The sequence below is a fragment of the Gobius niger genome (genome assembly GCF_951799975.1).
Source record: "Gobius niger genome assembly, chromosome: 2".
Lineage (NCBI taxonomy): Eukaryota > Metazoa > Chordata > Actinopteri > Gobiiformes > Gobiidae > Gobius > Gobius niger.
This window is the reverse complement of record NC_136853.1, coordinates 41,380,847-41,398,507: the sequence shown is the minus strand read 5'-3', so window position 1 is coordinate 41,398,507 and position 17,661 is coordinate 41,380,847. Positions and strand designations below refer to the sequence as shown.

At 41.9% G+C, this 17,661-nt stretch overlaps 1 protein-coding gene across 2 annotated transcripts in view; it reads right to left on the bottom strand.

The window, feature by feature from the left end:
* Positions 1-6,007: 6,007 nt before the first annotated feature.
* The window catches only part of arid2 (AT-rich interactive domain 2), a 54,053-nt gene continuing 42,399 nt past the window's right edge, over positions 6,008-17,661 (bottom strand). For both annotated transcript variants that reach the window (XM_079552371.1, XM_079552372.1), the window contains exons 14-21: positions 17,362-17,558; positions 15,164-17,226; positions 13,351-13,523; positions 11,374-11,512; positions 11,213-11,298; positions 9,044-9,170; positions 8,836-8,927; positions 6,008-6,152 (exon numbers count right to left, since the gene is read on the bottom strand). In XM_079552371.1, the coding sequence (XP_079408497.1) occupies positions 6,023-6,152; positions 8,836-8,927; positions 9,044-9,170; positions 11,213-11,298; positions 11,374-11,512; positions 13,351-13,523; positions 15,164-17,226; positions 17,362-17,558 (3,007 nt within the window). In that variant the 3' untranslated portion in view covers positions 6,008-6,022. The remainder of the gene's footprint in view (positions 6,153-8,835; positions 8,928-9,043; positions 9,171-11,212; positions 11,299-11,373; positions 11,513-13,350; positions 13,524-15,163; positions 17,227-17,361; positions 17,559-17,661) is intronic.

Genomic DNA, 17,661 nt, shown 5'->3' with positions numbered 1-17,661 from the left:
GCCGCATGTGGCTTTTATGGTTAAATCTCAAATCTCTTCCACAGCTGTCGTCAGTCACCTGTTATGAACAGCTGAACAGTTTATTCAAGTTGTCTTGCTTTTTGTTGTTGTTGTGAGGTTTTTTTTTAACATTTATTTTTCTCATTAAAGGAGATATACCTGATTTTACTTCTAGAAATGGAATGACATTTATTTTGTCCTCTTTTTGTACATTGTTAACTCTAAACATTTGTGGGGGAAAAGCGTGGATTAAAGGAGAAAAAAACATTTGCATCAATTTTATGAACTTTCAGGTAATTTTTCTAGCATTTTTGTTAAAGTGACCTCTGAAATGTGTCTATAAACTTGTCCCTGTAAAGAATGTGGATGCTACAAATATATTAGGAAAGTTACGAATGAGTTTGGATCACAACTAATGTTTTAATTTACCACTTTCATTGTCTGCAATAAAAATATCAGGCATAGGGCCTTTAACCTCTCACCACCCGCCTAAACCGAACGCATTCTGTCCTCTTTGGCTGTTATATAGGCCTGTGTAACACCTCATTTGAAAGCTAAGAATTTTTGTCACTTTTTGTTGAATTTTTGTCACATTTTTGTTGAATTTTTGTTGAATTTTTGTTGAATTTTTGTTGAATTTTTGTAGAATTTTTGTTGAATTTTTGTTGAATTTTTGTCACATTTTTGTTGAATTTTTGTCACTTTTTTGTTGAATTTTTGTCACATTTTTGTTATTCTTTTGTTGCGTTTTTGTTGAATTTTTGTCACATTTTTGTTGAATTTTTGTCACATTTTTGTTGAATTTTTGTTGAATTTTTGTTGAATTTTTGTTGAATTTTTGTTGAATTTTTGTTGAATTTTTGTCGAATTTTTGTCACATTTTTGTTGAATTTTTGTCACATTTTTGTTGAATTTTGTCACATTTTTGTTGAATTTTTGTTGTATTTTTGTCACATTTTTGTTGAATTTTTGTCACATTTTTGTTGCGTTTTTGTCACATTTTTGTTGAATTTTGTCACATTTTTGTTGAATTTTTGTCACATTTTTGTTGAATTTTTGTTGCGTTTTTGTCACATTTTTGTTGAATTTTGTCACATTTTTGTTGAATTTTTGTCACATTTTTGTTGAATTTTTGTTGAATTTTTGTCACATTTTTGTTGAATTTGTCGTCACATTTTTGTCACATTTTTGTTGAATTTTTGTCACATTTTTGTTGAATTTTTGTTGAATTTTTGTTGAATTTTGTCACATTTTTGTTGAATTTTGTCACATTTTTGTTGAATTTTTGTCATTTTTTTGTCACATCTTTGTTTAATTTTTGTCACGTTTTTGTTGCGTTTACATCCTTGTTTTTTTCTCATTTTTTGTGGCTATTTTGTGGCTTTTTTCCCCCAAGAAGCTTTTTGATTAGGGTAAAGCCACACTGGAGAAAATGGGATCCGTTCAGGTGGACGTTAAGAGGTTAAAGGAACAGGCCACCGTTTTTCCATACTGAGATATGTCCTTACCTGATCTTAGACGAGGTGATACCTGTCTGGTCTGTGTGCCTGTGGAAGAGCTTGGTCGCTTTTAACTTCACCCCATTTGGAGCGATAGGAATACACTGGGAGAGGCCAAATGCTAGCAACATCTTTGGTCTTTTTGCTAGACACAGCGCAGACGGCGTTAGCATTTAGCCTCTCCCTCTCTCCACTATAGCTCCAAAACAGGTCAAGATAGAAGCTGCCAAGCTCTTCCACGTTTTCCCTATTTAAATATGGTTACGTGAAGTGTTCCGCTACAAAGTATAATTACACAAAATTAAACAATGTGGATTTTCTAAGCTGACAAAAGGGGGAACTATATTGTAAGGCGTAATAATACTAGGAGTAGCTCGGCGTCCGCACAGTAAAGATATTACTGCGCGGATTTCACAGGGGAAGACCAGACAGGTACTAAAGAACTCGTCTAAGCTAAGGTAAGAGCATATCTCAGTATGTAAAAACTGTTCCTTTAACCCCTTAACTCTCGCCTGAACCGAGAGCATTTTCTCCAGTTCAGCTTTACCCAAATCCTGTAGGCCAGTGTAACGCCTCATTTGAAAGCTAAGATCTACAGAACTCATCTAAATGGATCTTTTTCCTCACGTCATTTTTTGGGGGGGTTTCAAGTCATTTTTGTAACTTTTTTATAATTTTTTTTTTTAATTTTTTTTTCACTTTTTGTCCGTCATTTTTTTGTCATTTTTTCGTCCATTTTTTTTGTCATTTTTCGTCAATTTTTTGTCATTTTTTGTCACATTCTCATTGTTTTCGTCTCAGTTCTGTCGCTATTTTCAAAGCTTTTTTTCCAGACGCTTTTGGACTGGGGTTTAGCCAAACTGGAGAAAATGTGCTCGGTTAAGGTGGGAGTTAAGAGGTTAAAGTGATAGTCTGGAAGTTTAAATGTTTTACAAATATAGTAGATTGTGAATAATTGACTGCCTGGGCTTGAAATTTGACGTAACATAAGTAATATTAAATAATATCTTTTCTAAAGCCTCTGCCTTTGCTGATTTCTACAACGAATCAGAATCCCCGGGATACAACTTTGACCAATGAGAAGCGCTTTCCTGTGAGCTGGCCTGTCAGGTCCAATCAGGAGGGAGGGGGAGGAGCTCAACCACTTCCTTTTGAAAGCTCTATTCCTGCTCTCATTTTGCAAACTAGGACTGGTTGAAGGGAGGACAAATTTGATTTACTTTCAAATTTCACTCTTATCTCTCCTCACTTTGCAAACTTACAGACTATCACTTTAACAAGCAACAACAGACATCCTTTACGAACACACATAAGAGTTTTAAAAACCGATATTTAAAAGGATTTGCAGTGTGTTTGATCCAATCAGCAACAAATGCAGCTCCAGCCGCTCGTTTTCTCCCCAAACGATTTGAGCCAGTCAGTGTTTAAGCCAGGGGTGGCCGCATATTGACGCGTACACAGGGGGAAGGGCCATAGATCTGTGGTCAGTGCCGCATAACCTTTGACTAGCAGAGGTTTAAATTGTGCCCCACACCTTTATTTATGCTTAACCCTTTCTACTCTGGGTTTATTATTTTGATTCTTAGAGCTTAGATCTTGGCGTTTGGTGCAGATTTGAGAACAACCCACTCTGAGTCACTGTGATTTGATTGGCTTCAGAGTTACACTGTAGGTCAGACACCGTGAGTGACAGTAACATGATGCTAAATAGTGAGGCCTCAAAGCTCTTCAGTCACAGGCGGAGAAGTGAAGAAGGAAGTCATGGATATTCTGCTTTAGAACATTACACCATGACCCACGACAACTCAGGGGAACTGGGACACACGACTCTACAGCAGATAATATACATGGATATTTTCTTCAACCTAATAAAAAAGTAATTAGAACTTTCATTTCATTATTTTACTACCACTTAGATCAGTCTACCCCAGGGCAGCTGTGGTCACAATAGTAGCTTACCACCACCAAGTATGGAGTGAACGAATAGTGCAATGTAAAGCACTATTCGAGTGAGTGTCCAGAAAAGCGCTATATAAAACCGATGCATTATTATTATCAGAAGCCTGAAGTTCTGTCTAAAGCAGAAGCTCCATGACTTCCTTCTTCACTTCTCAATCTGTGACTGAAGAGCAATGAGGCCTCAGCCTTTTAACAAGAAACAAAGAGCACATTGTATTTGGCGTCATGTTACTGTCGCTCATGGTGTCTGACCCGTCTAACTCTGAAGAAAGTTGATTCACATTTACACTGAGAAGGTTGGAAGGGCGCCCCCTTGTGTCCCTTTGCGTCCAAATACCGGGACCGGGAGCTATATGTGGCTCTTTAGAGTAGAAACGGTTAAAGCAGTACTAAGTAACGTGTTTACCTTATAAATCCTTTCCGTAGTCCCTGTGGGGGTAATACAAGTGTTTATGGGATGATTGGAGGGTGTTTCATCTCCCCCTGGTGTCTCTGGACAGAAAACCATGTTTGCAACTTGACTGCCACCGGTCCGGAGAAAGCAATACACACTAGTGGAATCACGAAGAAGAAGCTAACATGCTAACGGGCAAAGCTAACTGCGGGCTAACGTCACTTTAAACAGTATTTACAGCAAAGTTTGAGTGAAAAAAAAATATTTCCATTGTATAATTGGATGCACAGTAACCCTCTCTCCCTTCGCCTTTTCTGTCAGCGTAGTATTTACTCTCCAAGACAATTAATAACTTAAAATCGCAACTTGCTACGACACCTGCAGTTGCGCTTATGGCCTCTGGGGGGAAGAGTTACTTAGTACTGCTTTAATACCTTCATGCCAGCTCTGTCTCACAATAAAATGTTAGTTGTTAGGTTAGAATTGTGTAGAATTATTACATTTCAAATAAAAAGAACCATCTCTGGTGATGTGTACTGATTCAGCAAGAAGGCAGAGGGCCAAAAATTGGTATGAGGGCCGTGTTTGGCCCCCGGGCCGCACTTTGGACACCCCTGGCTTAAGCTGTCGGCGCCGTTATATCAGTCTGGCTCTTGCAGGTCACATGGTCTTTAGGCTGAGGGAGGATTAACAACATCACAATAAAAACAGAATGTAATTGAAAGCATGGACCAGAGCAAAATGATCAGTGTTTTATTTAAAAACTATAAACAGTCACCAAAGTAAATAAAGCCAATCTCTAACAGACTGTTAGGTCTATGTATAGTCACACATCCTACGGACACTGCAGATCTGGGGGGGAAGTGGCCCGGGTCGATGCAAACGGGAGGCAGTCATTTTAATGTTACACAACACACCGTAAGAAGAGGACAGCGTTTCCAGGTACAGGAATGTGGCAATGACTTAAGAATGAAGGGGAAAAAAAAAAAATACAATAATGCTCCACACTATATCAGGATAGAAAAAAAACGTAGTGAAGATCATACCTGCAGCACGTAAAAGCAAAACAAGGAAGGAAACCTGTAGTATAAAAATCCATGTATTTAAACCAATTGTACAAATACCAAAAAAAAAAACCTCACTAGGTACGTGCTCTCTCGCCCGTACTATGACAAAACATGTACACAGTGGGTATATGTTAAATCGTGTGCGTGTTGAAATTTTCGGTGGGAGTGAAGGGGGGGAAGGAGGAGGATAATTTTGATATTTTTTTTTTTTTCTTCTACAAAATGACAAGATATATTATACTCTTTCAGCCAGCAAAATGAGTCTACAAGTTATTATACAAAAGAGTCACAGTTCCACAAAAAACTGCTTTTTAATCCCCCGCCCTAAGTTTTACAGCAAACAGTACCTTTTGCGAGAAGTATTTACATGTATTAAGTACATTCATCCACTGCTGAGTATAGAATCACATTAGATACAAGTGACCAGGGATCTTTATAAAACGCAAAACGGAACAAAAAAAAACTATTCGATCCTACCAAAAGTAATGCTTCTATGACTCCGCAGCGCTCTCCAGTGGCTGCTCCATCGGGCGTGAAAGAGGATTTTTCTTTATATATATTCACATCGTATTTACAAGAATCTTTTTTATTAATTGTAATGGTATTTAATTCAATAATAAATAAGTGAAAATATATGACTCAAGTAAGAAAAACCAAGCTACCAAATTTCTAAAAGAAAAACAAAACAAAAACAACGTATTTCTAGTCCGCTTCACCAGTCGCCGAATCACTGCCGCGCCGCTTGAGTTTCAGTCAAAATTCTTCCAACGCGTCCGATTTGCTAGAAAAAGAAACCAAAGTGTGCTCGAGTTTCTCCTGGGGGGGGTTTGTGGATGTTGGGGAGGGTCCCTCAGGGAAGCAGTCCGAGTAGAGCTCCCCCTGATGGGCGGCTGGTGGAAGACCCCGTGGCAGTTTGTTTTGAGAGTGAAAAATGGTTTCGAGAGACAGATAGTTGGCAAAAAAGAGGAGTTCGCGTTGAGTTAGTGGTGGTTGGGACAGGGCGGGTGCCGGGGGGTGTCCCGTTTCGGATCACACACACCCCCCTCGTGTCCTCGGGGCTGGAGAGGGAAAGGAGAGGGAAAGGAGGGGGCGAGTTCTGTCCTTTAGGGTTGCACCTGGGTCTGTGTCTGCAGTGAGCGCGTCAGTTCGTAAAGGCATTTGGCGAGCGTGGTGGAGACCTCCATGTTACTTAGTGCAAGCACAGAAAGGTGTGTCTCGTGCTTTTTTACCAACCTGGAAGAGAGGAAAAAACACTGAGTACAGGAGAGACGGTTCACATCACGGGGGAGTTAAACTTTCTGACATTATGGGGTTAGAGTCACAACATGTGAAGTAAAACAAAAATCAAACCAATGATCGACAGTATTTTCCTTTCATTACTCTGCCATAGTTTAGAACAATAACCAAACAATAAGCCGAATGCACATCTCAGGTCGCCCGTTGCATTTTGGGTAAGAGATTTCTTTTGGCTACCAAACAATATTGATAGTTAGCGCAAAGCAACAAAGAAAGCTCTGATTTGGACCGTTTTAACCACTGGAAAGTTGATGATTTAAAGCGTTTTTCTGATTTGGAGCTCGTTCCAATATTTGCTTAAAGTTTATTTTTACAACCAGAGCTGTGTACGGAGATCGACAGAAACTGAAAGAACTGAACGGCCGTTCATGTGTAAAGTCCTTGTTCACATAGTTGGAATAACTATGTGAGAAAAACATTTCTGACCCTTGAAGGCGACAGTTGGACAAAGTCCAGGGTCTGAAACTGTGGCCTCATGTCGCCGATATTCAGAACATTTAAAATGCCATCCATCCATTTTCTTCCGCTTTATCCGGGGCCGGGTCGCGGGGGCAGCAGTCTCAGCAGAGATGCCCAGACTTCCCGATCCACACACACCTCCTCCAGCTGTTCTGGGGGGACCCTGAGGCAACACCAGGCCAGCTCGGAGACATAGTCCCACCAGCGTGTCCTGGGTCTTGTCCCACTAGGACATGCCTGGAAAACCTCCCGCGGGAGGGGAACAGGAGGCACCTGGAACAGATGCACTAGCCACCTCAGCTGCTCCTTTCGACGTGAAGGAGCAGCGACTCTACTCCGAGCTCCTCCCGGGTAACTGAGCTCCTCACCCAATCTCGAAGGGTGCAACATTTAAAATGGAATGAGAAATAAAAACAACATAGAATCCTTTTTTTTGTCAATAAGGAGGGGACAGAAGCTTTGTTTTAATTGAGAGATCCACATACACATAATGTAGATAGATTATGTGTATGTGTAATGTACCTAATTGGTATTTTTTTTACGAGTGATCTGATGGTCTAACATCAACGCCGTTTTGAAACTTTTCCGTGTGATTCCCAGACGAATTTAAATTATTTAAAAAGTGGCGGTGTCAGTGTCGGGCTGATCCCAGGTCCTGTCATTCCCCTGCTGCTCTGGTCCGCTCTGGTCCGCTCCTGCCTACGGAGCCGCCGTCCTGACTTTCCCCTCGCTTTCAAGATAAGATAATCCTTTATTGATCTCACAACGGAGAAATTCACTTGTTACATTCGATTCGGCATTTAATATCAGGGTGTGCAAAATAGACAGGTAATGTGTTAACAGTTAAATAGTATAAAAAAGAAGTATCCTCTCATGTACAATAAGTAAAAGCAAAAATCCAAGGGGGCGAAATCATAACAATAAGGAATTAAGAATAAATAAAAATAGAATAAAAACTAGAACAGCGGTCGAGATGGGCATTCGGCTTATTATAGGTCAAAGATTCACAACATTATGCCTAACGATAGGAAATGGTGCAGAAACAAAATAATAAAACCATCTGGGGCTCCGTGTTGACCCGGTCAGGCTGCCCTAAACTAGATTATGAATGACATCAGTGCAGACGTCTATCCTTTGTATTTCTAAATGTTTTTATGTTTCCCATAATAATCAAGTGGGACCAATTAGGGTTATAAAAGCAGAAAGCACAGTTATATAAAAAGTGCAAGGTTCCAAATGATAAGCTTTTTCATGAGTTTAAAGCTAGATCATGTTTACTGCAGTTTGTTGCAGATACAAGGTCAAACTAGGAAACATTTAACTATCGTTTATATTAGCAGTTCATTTTAATCAAAGACTAACAAATACGTGCATCTCTAATAGTTTAGTGGTGTAGAAAAACAAAACCACACATTTCATGGACGGCTGAGTGCTTTAAGAAGTGCGGGTTCTTAAAGGGATATTTCAGGATTTTTGACATAGGGCCTCATTTCCTAGTTATCCAGAGTGTTGCTGATTTCTGGAGATATTCTTTTGTAATTCATGCAGTTCTTATATTTGAAGAGTTACGTGGCGCTAGGCTAGTGCTGGGCTAGCGCATTTCTATGGTATCAGCTAGCCTGCATTAAAAACAGTCTTATGCCTCCTCAGTGCACCTGAGGCAAATCACTTATAACGCCAGACTAACCATATAAATGTCTGTGTCGATAGAATAATTTTTGGACCATAACTGACCTGCATCACATGAATGATCGCATTTTGAGGGACTATTTTCTAGCAGATCACTCCGCCGCTGCGTAGCTTGTACAACCACAAAGCTGATGCTGCTCAAATATAAGTTATTTTAAATGCAAAATGGTTAAAATGATTCTATCAACACAGACATTTATATGGTTAGTCTGGTGTTATAAGTGATTTGCCTCAGGTGCACTGTGGAGTCAGACTGTTTTTAATGCAGGCTAGCTGATACCATAGAAATGTGCTAGCCTTGCACTAGCCTAGCGCCACGAAACTCTTCAAACATAAGAACTGCATGAAAAAAATATCTCCTGAAATCAGCAACACTCTGGATAACTAGGAAATGAGGCCCCATGTCAAAAATCCTGAAAAATCCCTTTAAGAATACTTTAGGACTGTAATTCTGAAAGGAGTAATTACTTACGTGCGACCACAGTCTGAGTGCTTAGCTATGTTCTTTAACGTTAAGGCAGCAGTGAGTCTTATGTGTTTCGTCACTGGTCCCTCCTTCTCATCCTGGAAAAGAGAAACAAATCGGTGTCAATACAAAGTGGCTTTTATCGAGTTATTTGCACATATTAATCAACAAAACCAATGTGTCGATGTAAAAGGGTGAGGCTGGTGGTACTCACAGTGAAGTCCCTAAAGACGAGGTTTCGAGAGCCGCGGCGCAGGGCCATGAGAGCTGCACTCGGGTGATTGACAATAGCTTTGGGTGCTCTTTGTGCCGTCGGAGTGCTGCCCCCTGCTGGTGGAGTCCTGGAACACATTATGTGCACAATGTGAGACATGACAATGACCGTGCTGCTCCTGCAAATTGACATCACCCGAAATAACTGCAGCACATTCAGGTGGCCCAAAGGGAACAGCATCTAGTCTTTGGGTAAAATACTTTGTAGTATTAATGAGTAGAACTAGCTGGCTCGTTTCATGACAAGACAACGACAGTGTTAATTTTGTCGATTCAAATATTTCGTCATAATTTTAGTAAAATTTTTGCTGACTTAAATTGGACTTAAAGGAATAGGCCACCGTTTTTACATACTGAGATATGTTCTTACCTTAGCTTTGACGAGTTCTTTAGGACCTGTCTGATCTTCACCCATGCCTTCAGTCACGTAAACACAGCGCAGACGGCGTTAGCATTTAGCCTCTCCCTCTCTCCACTATAGCTCCAAAACAGGTCAAGATAGAAGCTACCAAGCTCTTCCACGTTTTCCCTATTTAAATATGGTTACGTGAAGTGTTCCACTACAAAGTATAATTACACAAAATTAAACAATGTGGATTTTCTAAGCGGATAAAAGGGGGGACTATATTGTAAGGCGTAATAATACCAGGAGTAATTTGGCGTCCGCACAGTAAAGTGAAGATTACTGCGCGGATTTTGAACAACTCTCCTGGTATTATTACGCCTTACAATATAGTCCCCCCCTTAGAAAATTTGGAGCTATAGAGGAGAGAGGGAGAGGCTAAATGCTAACGCCGTCTGCGCTGTGTTTACATGACTGAAGGCACGGGTGAAGATCAGACAGGTCCTAAAGAACTCGTCAAAGCTCAGGTAAGAACATATCTCAGTATGTAAAAACGGTGGCCTATTCCTTTAAACTAAATGAAAAGTTCTTCATGAGACTAAAACTAGGACTATGAGCTTCAGATATGTTGGTCGACTGAAATAAGACTAAATAAAAATGAAAAGCAGAGACTAAAATCATCCAAACTTCCAGTGACAGTTTGAAGGAGCCTCATATCATTTAAAGGAGCAGCTCTGAGCTTTGTTCATGTGAGCGAAGAAACATGAAGCAGAGAACCTTGATTAAAAATGATTATAATAAATATTACTAATGCAGAATTGTTTGCAAAGTGTTAAATTTAGTTGATTAAATTGACATGCAACTGTAGGTGACTAAAACTAGACTAAAATAGAAGATTCATTTTTTTTTCATTTTCATCAAAAGACTAAAACTAAACAAAAATATGTCAAAATTAACACTGGACTACAGTCGGTCCCGCTGAAGCAGTGAGGATCAGCACTTCCTTTTTCTTTTAAAGTGGAAATGTCATGCATATGGAGCAGTAAATTCTGAGACCGCCATTACCTTAATGACAAGCTGCGACCCAAATAAAACTGTATTTTGGCATGTATTGTATAAAATATTGCATTTACCACACATGTTTTTATTGAACATGCCGTAGATTTGCTTTTGAGACTGAAATTATGATCAAAACAACCCAATAATATTAATTTGAACAGACTCCAGTGCGTTTCCGTGTAGTTTCGTGACCCACCAGTTGAGAATCACTGTTTTACATTACACATGACCAAGTGGGAAGTTCTGCAAGGACATTTAAAAAATCATGACACTATTCCTTGCATTTCTAGAGTACTTCAACAGGTATTTGATCCCTTATTTTCATAATAGTATTTCTCAAAATCATATTGGGGGTCAGAAGTTCTGTGTATTAAATAGTAACATTGAATTGCAGGAGAAGGAGCTGCTGAAAATGTTGACCGGGGCTCCTCCTGCTGGCAGCTATAGGAATCATTTTCTAAAAAAAATAACTAAGATTGGACGTGCGTGTGAGCAGCTCCAGCAGTGTGTGGCTCAAAATCGATAATGTTGGATTATGGGCTTTAAAACATGGTTTAAACCTCAAGAAAGTCGATTTTGCATGATATGTCCACTTTAAAGACATTAGACCTGTTCGAATAAACATTTTCAAAAGTATGACAGACAGCGAGTCCCTAGAAGACGATCACCTACTCTACGATAACAACTTGATAAACAGGTGCTACTCACTGAGATGGAGTCTGATTAGGACTCTGCGTCCTCTGCTCCTCCAGCTTCAGTCCGGCCAGTAAAGCCTCTCTAGAACAGTGCTTATCCTGAGAAATAAAACAAAAACAGGATTTAATTTCATTCGCTTGGTCTTACTGGGTTCAGTCCGGTGTGATTTGTACCTGTAGATGCGTGATGAAGGAGAGTCTTTGTCGCGGTAACGGGTCGCAGCCTTCCCATAGACACTTCCCTCCGAACGCCTCTTTCCCTCCGTGTGTCGTCGCCGCATGGTAGAAAACCTGACTGGGCGTCTCGAACCACCTGCACGTGAAGAGACAATGAAAGGAGAGGTTTTAATGGTTTCATATTCATATTCTTCACCCCCCCAAAAAAGTATGTGACACCAAAGCAATATAGCAGCCTATGTACATCTATTTATATTATATATTTAGAAACAATATACTAGTGTTACTAATATACGACTAAAGGAAAGGTATAGCTTAGAGGTCGACCGATCCATTTTTCTAAGGCCGATTTTTGGGGATTTTTATTGGCCGAAGCAGATATATTCTGCTCTAATTTTTGACCGATTTTTCTAAAGATCTGGTCTATAATCCTGTAAAAACATAAATACTTGGTCACTTCAACAGAGGCCCATTTTATTTCATTACTTTAGGTGATTCAACCATAGTTTCTGTCCCAGCTTTGATTAGTTGCCATTAGCATTAGCATACTGCCGTCAGCATTAGCATACTGTTGCTAGCTGCAGCATTTTAAGCGGCGATCGGAAATACAATTGTGGAGGTTAAAACTAACTCAGCGATTGGATTCTCCAGATTCTGTGCTTCAAAATGACCTACAAGATCTTCGTCTTCTTCTACAGCATGTTCATATTCCTTGAGGTTTAGTGAAACTTGTACTTAAAAGGTACACTGCGTAACATTTTGGACTATACTTTTGCGGGCAAAACAAAACACACTCCTAATGACCAGCTCAACACAGAAAATGCTGTTACTGCAGTGTGTAATGAAAGAATGGATTTGGATGAGAAACTAACCTGTTTAAATCTCAAATTCTACTGCCTTTCATCACATCTCCATGGAGACGAGCTGGAGACGTGCCCACTCCCAGTCAGTCTTAATTTTGACAACATATTTTAATTTAGTTTTAGCCTTAGTCTTTTGACGAAAATGTAATTCCATTTTAGTCTAGTTTTAGTCAAAAAAATATCTTCAATTTTAGTCTAGTTTTAGTCGACTAAAATTGCAAGTTAATTTAGTTGACTAAATTTAAGACGAATTTAGTTGACTTTGCATTGATAATATTCATTATAATCATATTTATTCTTGTTCCTCTGCTTCATGGAGCTGCTCCTTTGGCAGTGAATTTACATGATATGAGGCTCTTTCAGACTGTCAATAGAAGTTTGGATGATTTTAAGTCTCTCCCTTTCATTTGTATTTAGTCTTATTTTAGTCGACTAAAATATCTGGACATTTTAGTCATAGTTTTAGTCTCATGAAAAACTTTTAATTTAGTTTTAGTCCAATTTTAGTCGTCAAAAATATCACTTTGACTAAAATTAAGACAAAATATTTTAGTCAACGAAATTAACACTGCTCCCAGTAAAGTTTACAGTCATATCTTAGGAGAGGTGACCCTCATAGATGTTTGTTTGTACATTTATGAGATATTTTTCAATGATGAAAATATCTGTCATAAAATAAATGCTTGTATTTCAATTTTATTTATTAGGTACAATTCTACGCGGTGTGGCTTTAAACTTGTAGCTAACAAATCATTCATCATTTCATCGTGCTGTTTCTCTCATCCCCTGAGACCTATTGAGTTGTGGGAGGACTCGTTTTAAAGTTCTGACTTTGCTCTGTCCATCATCATTCGGTCCCGGAGATATCGGCTTTTATCGGCGCTAAATTGGTCGATAGCCGATGTTGTAAAATACCCAAATTCAATCGCTGAAAAACTATTTGTAGTCTGTGTATTATTGGAGCTGTTGGCTAATAATCATTCAGTAGCATTTTAGGTGTGACCCTTTATTACATCACCTCTCAAGGTATAAATAATCAAGTTGCCCTCACCAAAACAATAACAAGCGGACTTATAACCAGACGTGGCAAAGGAGAGATGAACTGCCATACCGTTTACAGGACTGCCACAGACACTTGAAGTTTTGGCCTGGTTTCCTGCTCTGCTCTGGGGGAGGTACAGGCGCTGCTGAGGGGGGCTGCTGAGGCGTGGGCTGGGGACTGGAGACCGGAGCAGGCTGGGACAGCGGCGGGGGAGGAGGAGGTGGGGACGGCGTTACTGTGGGCTGTGGAGGATAGAGGTGACCGTCAGTACAGAGGAGTGATAACATGGAAGTGCATTATTATCTTTGAGAATGTGTTATTGTAGGCAGAGAAGTAGCCCGGGCCACGTTTGCTCTCATGGCACGAGTCGTTCTCTCGGCCGCGTTACTTTTGGAGGTGGGTATCGGCGAGAGCCACAGACTTCAACTGGCCTCACCTTCTTGACCTCCAGCAAAGGCAATACTAAGACTTTGCAACACATTCACCATTGGACACACAGTTAAAGCCTGTAAATCTCCTTGTTCACATCAGACCAAACACACATCTGTCCAAGCACTGCCCAGACCAAAAGTTAACGTGAATAATGAAGCAAGAAAGATGAGATTGCAGATGAGACATTCTTAAAAATATCCCCAAAAATGTAGGTTTTATTTCCATCGTTTACATTTCCAAGTTTAAATGTTTTCCAAACTCAATAGACAACGTGTAAAAGAGCGCCTGGGCCTGCAGTTTGATGTAATGTAAGTTGTAAATGATAGATTTTTTCTTAAGTCCCTCCCTTTGCTGATCTCAGCAATTCATCAGAATCCCCGAGCTTTTCTGTGAACCGGCCTGCCGGGCCCACTCCAAAAAAAAAGGGGGAGGGAGCTTGATCATTTACTTTTGAAATTTTGCAAACTCAGAGTGGCTTTCTGGTAGTGCTGGGCGATATATCGATATTTAAGATATATCTATATATTTTTAAATGAGATACGGAATTAGACCAAATCGCATATATCGCTATAGTTCAAATTTGCGCTGTAATACTTATTTTATAGGCCATTTTTATTTAAAATATGTTTTTATTTATGTGGACCTTACGGAGCTTTGTTATCCAGTGTTTATGTTTACATTTTACAGTGAGTTTTCAATAAAACTACATGTATTTGGCTTTGATTATGACATAACATTTCACTTCATAGCTCTCACTTTGCCGAAAAAATATCGGGATATAAATCGTATATCGATATTCAACCTAAATATATCGGGTTATGACTTTTGGGCCAAATCACCCAGCCCTACTTTCTGGTCCAATCAGAAGGACAGTGACACATTAATGTTATTTTGCTCTTTACCCAAGCCTACAGTGACATTTTAGAAATTGATCATGTAAAAAATAAATAAAAGGGCTAATTACCTTTTGGGTCAATATTACATCTAAAATTACAACCCTCTTTCATTAATAGTTAATTCATAGGTCTTTGTTATAGAACATCTTGAATATCCTGTCTTTCACAACTGCATTACAATAGATCAGGGGTCTCCAACCTATTTTACCCGGCGAGCTACTTTTATACAACCAGAACATCGGAGAGCTACTTATGCTTCAAAAACACTTGTGTAAAATGCGACTTAGGTCGACAACACCCTGGAGAATTAGCAGCCAAGATAGTATTTCAAAGAAAATGACTTTGAATTTAGTGCTTATACTTTACAATATTGACCCAACTGTTCACAGATTGCGTATAGTTATGTAGAAAGTGAGATCCCATATTCATTTAGCTCAAGGTGTTAACACTTAGTTTCAAAAAACATGTGTCTTCTGGTTTATGTGATTCATACATTTATTGCATGTTTATACGTTCCCCCCGCAGTGGCCCAGTGTGAGGGAAACCGGACTCACCTGCGCTGTACTTGTAGACTGTGGCGCGCTGCCGTTCCTCTGGGAGGTGCTCTCTATTGCTACTTTGGCTACTGTGCTGGGGTCTGTGCCGGCAGGAACCGCCACCATGGTGGAGCTGCTGCCTGCGTTGTTGGGGTCGCTGATGGTGATGATCCGCACCCCTAATTTGTTTGGAATCGCAGGGGCCGACGTCCGGTCCTCCTCCGCGGGACGTTTGATGCCCCGCACCTCTGACGAAACCCCGTTCGCAGTGGACTGACTCTGGGATGCGAGAGTGACTGAGGGAGGGGAGGAGCTTGAAAATAGCTGCTGTCTGAGAACAGGCACAGCGCCCACTAAAGGTCCATTAGAGACAGTCTGGGGGCCGTTGACCAGGGCTTTGGCAGTGTCCTGCTGAGGGACAGGCTTCTCCGAGGGGTCCACCTCCCCATTCCCCACAAACTGTTTGGAAGCAAAGTGATTTGGAATGTTTTTGTTGAAGTTTGCCCCCGTGCCGTCCCTCTCAAAGTCACACACCCCGTTCACCAGAGTCTTTTTGGGCGCGGGCTCCCCTCTCTCCTGCGTTGGAGAATGTGCCTGCTTCCCATTGGCTGGATGTTCCTCGGAGGTGGGGCCATTGAGTGCCCCCTGCTGGCCGTTCCCTGAGTGGTATGGAGGTAGATCCGACTCCGTGCACTTGCGCCCGTTTAGCAGCTTGGCCCCCTCGGTCACCCCGTTACTTTTGGCAGCGCCTTCGTTCACAGAGTTGTTCTCCATGACCTCTATCCTCCGCTCGTGGACGTGCAGTCCCGTGGCGTCTTTAGCCTCCTCCTCTTTCTGGCAGATAATCTTGTCTCCTCTGAGGGGCGCCGAAAGCGGGACGGCGGGCGGCGCCTGCGGGGTTTGCGGGACCGTCCCAGATGAGAGCGAGTTTGGCAGGACACTCGGGGCCACTGCTCCCTGACTAACAGTAACTGCCGCCGAAGAACTCGTGAAGCCCGTGTTGGGAACCACAGTGAACGTCACTCCCGGCTGCTGGATGATCGCCGTCGCCGATGTACTCGTGGAAATGATCTGCCCGGGCATTAGCAAAGCGGGTGCTACCGGCGTCTGCATCTGCCCCGGGACAAGCTGGACGTTCAGCTGCTGCGGCTGAGGCGGCTGGTACAGGACCTGCGTGTTTGGGGCGATGGCGCTGTTTGGAGATGGTACTTGTGGGGCGGGTAAAATTAGCTTACCCCCGGGCGTCGAGGGACCTCTTTTTGGAAGCAGTAGCTGTTTAATTAAGCTAGATTCTGTGGAGGTAGGCTGCTGTGTGGGGGCGATAGGGGGCGCTGGAGATAGCTGTGGTCTTTTGACGGACAGGGCCTGGCTGACATTTTGGTTTGACTGCAGGTTATTGGGCGAAAGCGTATTGGGGGCAGAGGAAGGGGGCTGTCCTGTCGCAATCTGAATAGCTTGGGATGTGGGGTTAGTTAAAACGATCTGGTGAATGGCAGGATTGTAACTCTGCGTCTGCTGCGGACTCACTATTACCACGCTTTGATTTTGATTGGCTATAGAAGCAGCAGGGGCCGGTTTGGGGGCGATGTTCTGAAACCCGAGCCGTGACGCCTGCGAACTGGCGGCATTCGGGACGAGGCCCTGGGGATTCGCAGAAGATGTGGAAGTTTGAGAAGAGTCCAACTGCGGAGAAAGCTGGGCTTGCTGCGTGATCGGCGGGCACACGCCTTGCACCCGCGCCGTTAGGATGTGTCCGGGGGGAACTTGTTGAAACAGCGTGACTGGGGTCCCGGTGGGGAGGAGCGGCGGAAGCTGCTGTGGCGCAGAAGAAGCCGAAGGAAGCGCTGTGTTTTGGGCGATCTGTGGGCTGTGGTTTTGCGGGACGGGCGAAGACGAATTTGGGATCTGGATCGCCATAGGGGACCGGATGTTTGGGTTAGGCTGTGTGGGGATTTGAGGGGACGTCTGGGAGGGTACAAGGGGGCGTGGCGCGGCACAGGGTTGGGAGGGGTGAGGCGCGTCCTGTGCAGACGGAGTGGCAGGAGGTCGAGTAAATTGTCCGGGATGTCCTGGTGGCAAACCTGTACAGAGAGACGGCGACAGTTAAGCTCTGTCAAAAACTGTATTTGTGTTATTGATATTTTCATCTCTTCACAACAAAGGGAAGGATAATATGCTTTTTTTGTTTTTTTAAGTTCGTTCGACCGCTTTCACACCTGGAGGAGGAGCTTGTGGGTCTCCCGGAGTTTCATGCCGAGCCACAGGAGGCGCCGCTGGGTTCTGCTGTTGTTGATAGTACAGCTGAACCGGCAGAGGGATGGGTCTCCGTTTGATACCGACCAGAAGAATATGAAGCTGTCCGCTCGTCTTGGACTCCTCCTGCCGCCGCATGGTGTGGTTTGGAAACACCGTCCTGAGATTATATCATTGACACGTTTTAAATACATTCAGAAAAAACAAAACAAACAGAGCCAACTATGAATGGAACTTGATCCTACAAGTAGCAACTAAGCAAA